This window comes from Cebus imitator, unplaced genomic scaffold, assembly GCF_001604975.1.
Source record: "Cebus imitator isolate Cc_AM_T3 unplaced genomic scaffold, Cebus_imitator-1.0 Scaffold329, whole genome shotgun sequence".
NCBI lineage: Eukaryota > Metazoa > Chordata > Mammalia > Primates > Cebidae > Cebus > Cebus imitator.
In genome coordinates, this window is record NW_016107644.1 from 3,385,457 (window position 1) to 3,397,968 (window position 12,512).

At 52.2% G+C, this 12,512-nt stretch overlaps 1 protein-coding gene and 1 non-coding gene across 7 annotated transcripts in view; one reads left to right on the plus strand and one right to left on the minus strand.

The window, feature by feature from the left end:
• SHANK3 (SH3 and multiple ankyrin repeat domains 3) overlaps window positions 1-12,512 on the plus strand; it is a 58,383-nt gene that overhangs the window by 3,169 nt on the left and 42,702 nt on the right. For all 6 annotated transcript variants that reach the window (XM_037730098.1, XM_037730099.1, XM_017504968.2 and 3 more), the window contains 7 exons: window positions 832-903; window positions 2,788-2,896; window positions 2,972-3,123; window positions 3,222-3,389; window positions 4,665-4,781; window positions 5,274-5,351; window positions 6,724-6,790. In XM_037730098.1, the coding sequence (XP_037586026.1) occupies window positions 832-903; window positions 2,788-2,896; window positions 2,972-3,123; window positions 3,222-3,389; window positions 4,665-4,781; window positions 5,274-5,351; window positions 6,724-6,790 (763 nt within the window). The remainder of the gene's footprint in view (window positions 1-831; window positions 904-2,787; window positions 2,897-2,971; window positions 3,124-3,221; window positions 3,390-4,664; window positions 4,782-5,273; window positions 5,352-6,723; window positions 6,791-12,512) is intronic.
• LOC119467774 lies at window positions 12,185-12,291 on the minus strand. Its single transcript, XR_005196398.1, has one exon. It is a non-coding gene; the product is annotated as a U6 spliceosomal RNA (small nuclear RNA).

Consider the following 12,512-nt stretch of genomic DNA (forward strand, 5'->3'; position numbering starts at 1 on the left):
AGTACACAGTGAGAAGCGTGCACAATGTGTATAGTGTGTTCAGTGTGCCACACGTACAGTCAGATTGTGTATGTGTGCAGTTTGAACAGTGTGTGCATTGAGCAGCATATGTGGTTTCAATGCATCGTTCTCCAGGGAGGAGTGTGTGCAGGAATGAGTGCCCGAGGGGGGTGTGGTATGAGCAGGGTTGTCTGTGTGCACGTTTATTCCTTTCTCCAAGCTGTGAAGTCTTGTGAAGGTCACCCTGTCTCCTCCTTTGCTCACCCATGCATGGTGTGAAGATGTATTGAGTGCCCTGCCAGGCATGGGGACACAGACTGGTTCGGTCCTGTGGAAGGTCTTGGAGTTTGGCAGGGTGGAGGGGGTCACCCAACTGCAAGGAGCATTGAATAAAGATTTTGGGAGCTGAGCTCAAAATTGGGCTGGTGTCCATGACAGCACAGGAAAGTGGGGTCAGTTCTACCTGGAAAGAGGGGGATGTCTAGGAAGGTAAGCCTGGAGTGAGGCCTTCAGGGAGGTGTGGGATTTTTAGAGAATCCTGGGGATGGCAAGGAGACAGGACGCTGCAGGCTGCGGGCAACTCACATGTGCCTTCCACCACGCTGCATGATGCCTGGGTGTGGTGGGTGCATGGCAGCTGTTACCTCTGTCCACCATGGTAGTATGTGCGTCTGGGTTTGTGTGGTACTGGGTTGTGCTGCACTGATGGTGTGTACAGGAGGGCAGTGAGGGGCGCAGTGTGGCCAGCATGAGTGTGACAGGGTTTGTGAGTGGACTCCCTTGCTTAGCCGGGATGGGGGCGTTTTCTCTACCTTTTCTTTATCTGAGCAGTTTCGATACAAGCGGCGAGTTTATGCGCAGAACCTCATCGATGATAAGCAGTTTGCAAAGCTTCACACAAAGGTAAGGGTCATGGCGAGGGGGTGCTCCTGAGGTTCTCTCCTGCCTCCCTGTGGCTGCTGCCCCCCACTCCAGTTTGGGGCTGACCGCAGTCCCCCCAGCTTTAGCTCAGTCTATTTACCCTACTGTCAGGGTTCCAGAGACGGTGCTGGGTGTGGCTGGAGGGCTGGGCACAGATTCCAGGCACCATGACTGGGGGAACAGGTGGTCCAGTGGTGTGTTCCAGTTAGATCCGACTAAGAGACTGACCCCCTGGCTTAGGGGCTAGAGTATCCTGTGAGAAGCTGGGTGGGAGAGAGAATGGACAAGCATCTGACCTGATGGCTTTCGGGACAAGGCACCCAGCACCGAGTGGTCAGCCACTGGGCGTTTGTAATGAGACCTCTCGTTAATCCTCTTCTGGAGGGACTAATAGAACCCCATCTGGCACATGGGGACACAGAGTGCCAGATAAGATAAGTCACTTGTTCACGACTTTGTAGACAGTGAAGCTGGGGCTGAACCCAGGTCTGTCTGATCCCAGACCCAGTCCCCAAGCATACCTGTGAGGTGTCTTTACTGCTGGGTGCCACCTCCAGCTGGGCCTGACCCCAAATGCTGTTGGGGGGCACCTTTCTACCACCTCTGAATGTCGGAGGGGCAGTGTGAGTGCCACAGCCCCTCCACATGGGCTCCCACCCCAAGGTCATGGGCCAGCAGGCACTTGCTTGGGGGATACTTTGTGGACAAGCTCTGGAGCTTAGGAGAGGGATCAGAACACTGTCACCCCTGTGCCCTGATGGTCCCGTCAGTGACCTTGGAGCCTCGGGCATCTGTGCCAGACTTTTCTGCTGTCCCTGGGCAGGTGGTGGTCAATGCCTTGGCACTGTGGCTGGGCAGAGGCCACTGTGGAAAATTCCCCCTCTCCCTCCGCTGGCCCTCACTCGACCCTGTCAGCCTGGGTCCCTCCCCCATGACCACGTCTCCCTCCAGATCTCTCCACAGTGACCAACAAGACACGAATGACTCACTCTTCAGGGGTCTCCATTGCTTTCGGGATGAGCTTAAACTTCTCATACAGCCCCATGTTCCTGCCCCCCCAGGGCTCCATCTGGCCTTTCCCTCTCCCCTTGCAGTGAGCACTTCCTTCTCTTTCACTGCCTGGCCTACCTGAGGAGGTCCCCTCACAGGGCAGGGGTCCCTGTGGTGCCCTCTCCTATTTCTGATGTACATGGAGGGTTTATGGAAGGGCCTGGGTCTTTGACCAGGAGACCTGCCTTGTGTGTGTGGTGTCTGTAGTGCCACCTGGGCAAGTGTGGTCTTGTGGGGCAAGTGGATAAACTGGGTGAGTGAGTACAAGGCCATCAAAGTCTGTCACAGGAGGGGTCCCTGGGGTGGGCGTGTGCCGTGGGGTGAGCTGGAGAGGAAGATGGGCTGGAGAAGGAGTAGGTCATCTCAGGGTGCTGAGGATTCAGGGCTGCTGTGAGGCTGGTTCCCACCTGGGTAGACTTCAGGCTCTTCCAGGCCAGGCAGGTTGGGGCAGCAGGGCCGGAGACACGGAGACAGGGCAGTGACTGAGCCTGGAGTGAGGGACTTGCCTGGGGCATGACCAGGGTGACCTGTCCTTGGTGAGGGGCTACTTGGGTGCAGGCTCGTGGTTGTGGCTGGTTTGGCTCTCAGGATGCAAGGAAGGGCTTTGAGCCGTGCATGGGCCCAGCCAGGTAGGAATTGGGGCCGTGGTGGGAGCGCAGGGCTGTGGGTGACAATGGTGATGTCAGGTGACAGGTCAGAGTGGTAGGGATGTGGTGGGGGATGCCCCAAGGTGGCCCGGGGCTTGCAGGAGGAAGGTGGCTGATGGTCAGATGACAGAGGCCTCGGTGCCAGGCTGACTGGCGGCTGGTGTTCCAGGCGAACCTGAAGAAGTTCATGGACTATGTTCAGCTGCACAGCACGGACAAGGTGGCCCGCCTGCTGGACAAGGGGCTGGACCCCAACTTCCATGACCCTGACTCAGGAGGTGAGGAGCAGAGTAGGGAGGGGCATGGCCTCTTGAGTGGCTGGGAGCCTGACCCTCATCTGTCTCTGAATCCAGAGTGCCCCCTGAGCCTTGCAGCCCAGCTGGACAATGCCACGGACCTGCTAAAGGTGCTGAAGAACGGCGGTGCCCACCTGGACTTTCGCACTCGCGACGGGCTCACTGCTGTGCACTGTGCCACACGCCAGCGGAATGCGGCGGCGTTGACGGTCAGTGAGGGCAGGCCCTGGCCTGGAGGGGCTGTCTCCTGGTGGTGGGGCTGGGGGCTGCTGTGCCTGGTGTGGATACTGAGGCTGCTCACCCTCAGACCCTGCTGGACCTGGGGGCTTCACCTGACTACAAGGACAGCCGCGGCTTGACACCCCTCTACCACAGCGCCCTGGGGGGTGGGGATGCCCTCTGCTGTGAGCTGCTTCTCCACGACCATGCTCAGCTGGGGACCACCGACGAGAATGGCTGGCAGGAGATCCACCAGGTGTGCAGGGAGCTGAGGTGGGGTCCCGACCTCTGTGTGCTGGGTGGGGGGTCCTGGGCTCTGTCTGTAGGGGTGGGGGCCTTAGCCTGTGGGTAACACCCCCCGGGGCACCAAGGAAACTGTGCAGACCCCAGGCACAATTAGTGCGTGAAGTATAACTCACTGCTTACTTATGTCTAGCTTATATATATAGTCATATTTAGTTCTATAGAGCTTTTCTGTATAATCTTATAATAACTTACTACTTACTGCTTATTATTCCAGCTTATATATGTCTAGCATACTTAGTTCTGTATAATATTTCTATGTAATTACATAGGTATTATAGTCGGAGCTGTACGGACACATTCAGTGCTGATTTATAGGATCCTTCCATAGAACCACATAGTAGTTTGTAGTAGGAGGAATGCCCAGAGCAGTCACAGAACAGAAGCAGCACAGGGGAAAACAGCCAGACCAGGACGAGAACCAAAGACCCCGGGGGTGGCGTCCCTGCCTGAAAGGGCATACGCTGTACGGCAGGCTTGGAGCAGGAGCCCCTCCTCCTGATAAAGGAGCTGTAGCACCTCGCATCCAGTTCCTGTAGAAAGTCAGCCTCAGGCCTGAGATCCTGGAAGTAACCGAGGGAGAAGAACCCCTCTGTGTGACCAGTCACTGCGGCTGTGCACCCTGTCAGTCTTTTCTCCCTTCTGTGTTAGCTCAAAGAATCCTCCCATAAATATCTTAAGAGAAGAGCACACGTCTGTCAGCTCCCATTGCTTGGCTTACAGTATCCTTCTATTAGAAATCCTTTGAAGTCTCCATCCCCCAGATAAGAAGTGTTGCGCATGACACCTGCTGCACACAGCCCACCTCCTTGCCTTGGTGACCTAATGGGGGTGGACCCCTTTTCTATACACGACCCTCTACTACTGCGCATGGCCCACCTCTCTGCCCAGGTGACATAATGCGGTGGCCCCCTTGCTTGTGACTCATGTTATTATATGCCGTATCACTAACCCTATAGATGATGACCTCACTTATGACCCTGCCCCCTGCTTGTACCTAATAAATACAGATGCTTCTGGGCATTTGGGGCTCTCGCTGGTCTCCACTCATAGGTGGCGTGGCCCCCCGAGTCCAGCTGCTCTTCAGCAGTTCTTCAGTGTCCTGTCTCTTTACTTCTTGGATCCTGCACCTCAGCACAGCATAAGGGACACCCCGTGCCCCTGTAGGGCCAACAGCCCTGCACTAGCCTCTGCCCAGGGACCCTGCAGCACCTTTCTCCTCCCCTAGGCCTGCCGCTTCGGGCACGTGCAGCACCTGGAGCACCTGCTGTTCTACGGGGCAGACATGGGGGCCCAGAATGCCTCAGGGAACACAGCCCTGCACATCTGTGCCCTCTACAACCAGGTGTGACTGCGTGTGCTGCACATGTGTGCACTGGGGAGTGTGGATGTACTTGCCTGTGCTGGGGGGCGTACGTGTGTGTGCACACAGGTGATCCTGTACAGTGGTTGTGTATGTGCATGCCTGTGTGCACTGTGCATACGTGTGCTCTGGGTTCTGCAGAGAGTTGTGGTCACAGCACAGCCTCATAGGCCTACGTATGCACCTTTGTTCTCTGGACACAAGTGCTTCACACGTGCACGTGTGTTCTGGATAGCCAGGTATGAATTGGGTACATCTAGGCCCTCTGGGCTAGGTGATCCCTGCATGTGTATACCTACCAGCTTGTCCCTGTGCCACTCAGGTATACATTGAGCGCATAGGTGTGAGTCTGTGTGTGTGTGTGAGGGCCTGTGCCCTACACGCGCCATGTGTGTGTTCCTGTGTGCACATGTGCTATTGTGCTCAGATGGTCTCTCCAGCCACCCAGCTGTGACCTCCTCTTCCCGCCAACAGGAGAGCTGTGCTCGTGTCCTGCTCTTCCGTGGAGCCAACAGGGATGTCCGCAACTACAACAGCCAGACGGCCTTCCAGGTACAGCGGGGGCTTACAGGAGTGCAAGGCTGCCCCCGAGGGTCTGTCTCTGGGGCGTGTGACTTGACTTCTCTGAACCTTGGTTCTTCCCTGGAAAGTCCTAAGGGAGCACCTCCCCCAGGACTGCTGCAGGAGGAGGTGGGGGGGGCAGGCCCAGCACGTGAGGCAGTACTTGGTGTCGATGTTCCTTCCCTTCATCGCCCTGCCAGGGAGAGAGGAGGGTCGGAAGGGCTCTGGGGGCAGAGGGGTGGGGAGGGTGAGAAGACTGGGATGGCAGGTGTGGGTCTGACCCCTCTCAGCCACCAAGAGACCAGCAGGGGTGCAGAAGCTGAACTGGAGAGGGGGTGTGGTCCCAGCTGCTGATGTAATTCAGAGGAGGTTTCCAGGCCCTTTCTCTGGCCAGGTCGGTTGGAACGGATGACCAGGTGGATGTGGTCTCTGTGACTTGGAGTTTGCTGGGAAGTCAGGGGAATATCGTAGGGGTTTGTGGCCCAGGAAAGGAGCCAGAACTCTATTTTCTTTTTTTTTTTTTTTTTTTCTGAGACGGAGTTTCACTCATGTTACCCAGGCTGGAGTGCAATGGCGCGATCTCGGCTCACCGCAACCTCCGCCTCCTGGGTTCAGGCAATTCTCCTGCCTCAGCCTCCTGAGTAGCTGGGATTACAGGCACGCGCCACCATGCCCAGCTAATGTTTTGTCTTTTTAGTAGAGACGGGGTTTCACCATGTTGACCAGGATGGTCTCGATCTCTTGACCTCATGATCCACCCGCCTCGGCCTCCCAAAGTGCTGGGATTACAGGCTTGAGCCACCGCGCCCGGCCCAGAACTCTATTTTCAATAGGAGGGAGGTGCAGGAAGAGTAGTCAGGCTGCTGAGGTGTGTGGTCATGGACAGTGAAGGCAGCAGTGGGCTGCCAGGTGGGTTTGGGCACATCTGGAAGCAGATACTCCAGGGCCTGTTGGAAGACTGGATACAGGGTCATGGGAAGCGGGATGAGCTTAGCGGCTTGGGCAGCGGCGGGGCCTTGGCTGAGACTGGAAACATGGTGAACACGGCTGCATGTTGGGACAGACCAGTGTGCCCATTTGCTTGGGACTGCTGGTTTTAGCTCCGACTTTCTCCTATCTGCTAGCCCTTCGGTCCCAGGCAGATGGCGGGTCACTCTAGTTATGGGGCATGCCTGTGGCATCCCAGTTACAGGAGTGTGTGTCAGTAGAGAAGAGGGATGGGCTGGGGTCTCTGGGGCCCCCAGTCAAGGGAGACTCCACACAGGAGCTCAAGAAGGAGCAGCTGGGGCTGGCTGGGGAGGCAAGCCTGGCACTGCTCAGCCCCCTCCCTGCCCCTCCACACCTTGACTCCCACTTCCCTCAGGTGGCCATCATCGCAGGGAACTTTGAGCTTGCAGAGGTCATCAAGACCCACAAAGACTCGGATGTTGGTGAGTTCTGCCCACCTGGGTGTCCCTGTTGAATGTAGGTTCATGTGGTTTTCTGGGGCCCAGCAGATATGGGGGTCAGTGGTGATGTAACAGAGGGGCCCCACACCGTACATCTGCTCTGTGTGGTCAGTGATGTCTGGGTGGCCACTGTAGGCATGAGGAACAGGCCAAGGGAAGGGCCTGTGTTGAGTGGACATTGGTTTTGGTCTGGGAGGGGAGCATGGTGAGGTTTGGGCTGTGGGCTGCGGCTAGCATCGGGCTTAGGGGGCAGCGTAGGTTGGGAGTGGGGTTGAAGTTAGGGTCAGAGTCCCTGTTTCCCATTAAATCCTAGGAAGGGCCAGCTGGAGACATGGGGATGATGGGTTTGACTTCACCCTGTAGCAACAGTGAGTCTAGGTGGTCCATAGCAAGCTGTCAACATGAAAAGATCACAAACGACACGTAAAGAAAACAAAACAGTGATGGGGAAGCAGAATGGGGCTGGGAATCGTGCCATAGCCATCTTCAGGGCAAGAGCTTTGGGCCCCCGCTGCCTGCATGTAGAGGAAAGCCTGGTGTGTGTGCGACTCACGGTCCTGGAAGGAAAACCAGGAGACACACGTGCGGCTTCAGCTGGGACACCCGAGCCTCTGGGAGGTCTGTAGCGGGTGTGGTGCTAGGCTGGGACCATCCTGTCGTGGCTGCGGGAGAGGGTAGGCTCCCCTCTGGGAGCGTTGCTGCTGGCCAGAGGCTCCTTCCAGCCACGTGGCTGCACAGGAGCTCCCTTGCTGATCCCTACATGTCCTGGGTGGGCCAGGCTTTTCTGCCTGTGCCTCTCTCTGGAACTCGGACTCCCAGGATCCCCTTCCTGCCACGCGTGTTTACTTGCAGGTGTCCTCAACTTTTGTTTTTGTTTTAATTTGAAGCGACAGTGAGGCAGCAAGTGTTTGGGGCAGTTGTAAGGGTTGGAATCTCACTTGGTTCTAATGTGAGGTTATGGGCAGGGCTGGAGTCAAATTTTGGACTGAGGTGAAGATTAAGGTCAGGTTCATGTTTAAGGGCCCCCCTGAACATCCCTCTGTAAGGCTTGGTTTTGAGCCCCTCCACCCCAAGCTGTGTCAGGGCCACCTTAACAGCTGAACCACCTGAGGCTGTGGCAGACGCTCTCATGGCCACTGTAGGGAAGTGTGTGTTGAGTAAGTAACTGGGCCAGTCGGATGGGTAGGGTCAGAGCCCAGGGTCAGGTCAGGGAGAACTGTGGTAAGGTTTGGGGTTTGCATAAGAAGCAAGGGATAAGTTACTGCTGATTTGGGCTGGGGAATGTTTTGGAGGTGGCCCTTAGCCTTGGAGGAGCCTGGTTTATGCATGTGTGAGGCCTTCTTTTCTGCCTGTAGTTGGCTAACCATGAGAAAGCTGTCTAGGACCTCTGCACCTCAGCTTCTCTTGAGTGAAACATGGTCTCTTACGGTCATTAGCATCCCCTTCTCCCTGTGGCCTCCTGTGGCATTTGATTCTGGGTGGGGCTGGACTGTGGCTGGTGGCCTTGGTTTAGTGGCTTGGAGGGAGGGCGGGAAGACCCCATCAGCCCCTTATTTGTGTGCTGTGGACAGATACCCCAGGGCTCTTGGGGTCACCATGGTTGTGACTTCCTGGCCATCCAACCCAGGTGTGCTTGCTTGGTTAGGGTTAGATACACCGTTCCTGAGTGGTAAGGAACAGGCACCTGCGTCCGTTTGTCCTGATGTGGTCATTGGCTCCAGGGGCCAACAACACCCTTACCTGCTCAGCTGTCGCACACAGACACGAGAGGGGCAACGTGTTTGTCAGGATTTCATACCAGCCCTTATCTCAATTCACCCTCTCAACAACTCCCCAAGGAGTGATTATTAGACTGTTTTACAGAGAAGGAGACTGAGGCACAGGGGGGTTAATTCAGACCTGATTGATTCAGTCTGCCTTTGTCACTCTCATGCCATCTGTACACGTTTGCTCCGAGGATGTGACAGTCATGGCTTGCCGTGTCCTACCCCCACTGGGGCCCCAGGGTGGTGCCTGTACACGGAAGAGGAGCTGCCTTTTCTGGTGGGAAGGTCCCACCCAGTAGGGTCTGGTAGACGGAGGCCTGTGTCCACCCTTCACGGGACAGGATACCTTGCTGCCTCTTGACAGCCCTGCTTGCCCCCTCCAGACTGACAGGCCATGGAAGGGGTCCCTGGCTTGGGGGTGTAATTGGTATCCCACAGTGCTTTTGATGAGTCCCTTGGGGAAATGCTTCTCCAGGGTGGTATCATGCCCGTGAAAACACAGCTGTGCCTGGGGGTGTGTGCATGAGAGAGGGTAAGAGCCAACGTGGGCCCGAAGAGTGGCCCAATGTGACAAGAGGCAAGGAGGCAGAGATCATTCCCAGGCCAGCGTGATTCCGTAGCATTTTGTATATTCACAGTGTTGTGCAGCCAAGTCTCTTGAATTCCAGAACATTTTCATCACCACAAAGACCACCCTGGACACATTAAGCAATAATTCTGCATTAATTACCCTGTCCCTCCAGCCCTGTCAGCCGTTAACACTTTCTGTCTCTGTGGATTATGGATTTACCTGTTCTTGATATTTCACGTAAATGGCGGCATATAATATGTGACGCTAGTGTCTGGCCTCTTTTGCTCAACGTGTTTTTGAGCTTCCTCCGCCTTGTGAGGTATGTCACCACCTCGTTCCTTCTTATGGTGGAACACTGTTTCATTGCTGGGGTAAATGACGTTTTGTTCATGCATTCCTCTGTCCGTGGAGAGGCGGGTTGTTTCTACCTTTTACCATTTTGAACATTGCCGCTCTGAACGTGTGTGTACGTGTATTTGTTTGAATACCTATTTTCAATATCTTAGGTATATACCTGGGAAGGGAATTTTGGAGTCATATGATAACTCTATGTTTGACTTTTTGAGGAATCGCCAAACTATTTTCTACCATTTTGCATTCTCACCAGTGACGTATGAGGCTTCCAATTTCTTCACATCTTCACCAACAGTTGTTACTATTCTTTTTTTTTTTTTTTGACTGTAGCCATCCTAGTAAGTGTGAAATAGTATTTCATTGTGGTTTTGACTTATATTCCCCTAGTGACTCATGATGTTGTGCCTCTTTTCATGTGTTTATTGGCCATTTGTGTATCTTCTTTGGAGAAAAGTCAAGTCCTTTGTCCATTTTAAAATTGGGTGGTTTATTTTTGTTGTTGAGTTGTAAGGGTTCTTTGTACATTCTGAGAACTAAACTTGTATGAAATGTGTGATTTTAAAATATTTTTTCTATAGCATAGGGATGCTTGTTCCTTTTTTTTTTTTTTTTGAGGCAGAGTCTTGCTCTGTGACCCAGACTGGCGTGTAGTGACACAATCTCTGCTGCATCTCGGCTCCCTGCACCCTCCACCTCCTGGGTTCTACCAGTTCTCCTGCCTCAGCCTCCCGAGTAGCTGTGACTACAAGCATGTGACACCACGCCCAGCTAATTTTTTGTATTTTTAGTAGAGACGGGGTTTCACCATGTTAGCCAGGATGGTCTCAATCTCCTGACCTCGTGATCTGTCCACCTCAGCCTCCCAAAGTGCTGGGATTACAGGCATGAGCCACCATGCCCAGCTCCTTGTCACTTTTTGATAATGCCCTTTAATGTACAAGAATTTTAAATTTTGATAAATTAAATGTATCTATATTTTTTCTTTAGTTGTTCATGCTTTTGGTGTCATAGCTAACAGTCTGTTGTCAAATCTAAGGTCACGAGGGTCTACCCTCTTTGTTTTCTTCTAAAAATATTATGGTTTTCACCCTTATATTTAGGTCACTGATCCATTTTAAGTTAACTTTTGTTAACGATGTGAGGTAGGGTGCCGTCTTCATTCTTTTGCATGTGAATATCCAATTGTCGAGCACCATTTATTGAAGACACTATTCTTTTCCCATTGAATGGTCTTGGCCCCCTTATTGAAAATCAGTTGATCCTAGATATGTGGGTTTGACTCTCAAGTCTTTTTTTTTTTTTTTTTCGAAATGGAGTCTTGCTCTGTCACCCAGGCTGGAGAGCAATCGTGAGATCTTGGCTCCCTGCACCTCTGTCTCGTGGGTTCAAGCGATTCTCCTGGCCCATCTTCCTGAGTAGTTGGGATTACAGGTGCATGCCATCACACGTGGCTAATTTTTATATTTTTAGTAGAGATAGGGTTTCACCCTGTTGGCCAGGATGGTCTTGACCTTGTGATTCGCCCGCCTCGGCCTCCCAAAGTGCCGGGATTATAGGCGTGAGTCACCGCACTGGCCTGGACTCTCAGCTCTATCCCAGTGGTTTACATGTCTGTTCTTACGCCAATACCACATGGTTCTGATTATTGGAGCTTTGTAGTAACTTTCTATTTTTTTTTGGAGGTGGAGTTTCACTCTTGTCACACAGGGTGGAGTGCAATGGTGCGATCTTGGCTCATTACAACCTCCACCTCCCAGGTTAAAGCATTCTCCTGCCTCAGTCTTCTGAGTTGCTGGGATTACAGGTGTGCACCACCACGCGCCGCTAATTCTTGTATTATTAGCAGAGATGGGGTTTACCATGTTGGCCAGGCTGGTCTCAAACTCCTGACCTAGGTGATCCACCCACCTCAGTCTCCCAAAGTGTTGGGATTACAGGCATGAGCCACTGTGCCCAGCGTTTTAGTGACTTGAATTCAGGAGGTTTGAGTGCTTCAACTTTGTTCTTCTTTTTTGTTGTTGTTTTGGCTCATCAGGGCCCCTTGCAATTCTATATAGATTTGAACATTGCTTTTCTATTTGTGAAAAAAGGGACATTGGAATTTTGCATTGAATCTGTTAGTCACTCTGGGTGACATTAACATTTTAACACTATTGTCTTCCAATTAATGAACATGGGATGTCCTTTTTTTTATTTAGGTCATCTCTAAGCAGTGTTTTGCCATTTTCAGTATACGGATATTTTTATTTCCTTAAATTTATTCTTGAGTATTTTCTTCTTTTGGATGCTATTATAAATGAAATTATTTTCTTAATTTCTTTTTTGGATTGTTCATTGCTGTTGTATAAAAACAAGTAATTTTTGTGTGCTGAGCTTGTGCCCTACAGCTTTGCCGAATTTGTTTATTAGCTCTAGTAGTTCTTTTGGTGTATTCTTTGGGATTTTCTGTATATAGGATTATGCCATCTGCAAATAGAGATAGTTTCACTTCTTCCTTCCCAGTTTGGGTGCCTTTTTTAAATTTTATTTTTGTCGGTCTAGAACTTCCAGTACAATGTTGAATATCAGTAGTGAAAGCAGGCATCTTTGCTTTGTTGGTGATCTTAAGGGGAAAGCATTCCATCTTTTACCATTGCATGTGATGTTATCTGTGCATGTTTTTTTTTGTTTGTGTGTGTGTTTTTTAAAAATATGGAATGCTTCATGAATTTGCATTTTATCCTTGTGCAGGGGTCATGCTAATCTTCTCTGTATCGTTCCACGTTTAGTGTATGTGCTGCTGAAGCAAGCACTATGGATTTTTAATAACGGTCCTTTATCATGTTGAGGAAGTTACCAGTCGCTATTACTAGTTTTCTGAGTGTTTTTATAATGAAAGCATGTTGGATTATGGCAGATACTTTTTCTGCACCAATTGAAATGATCATCCTTTTTTTTTTTTTTTGAGACGGAGTTTCACTCATGTTACCCAGGCTGGAGTGCAATGGCGCGATCTCGGCTCACGGCAACCTCC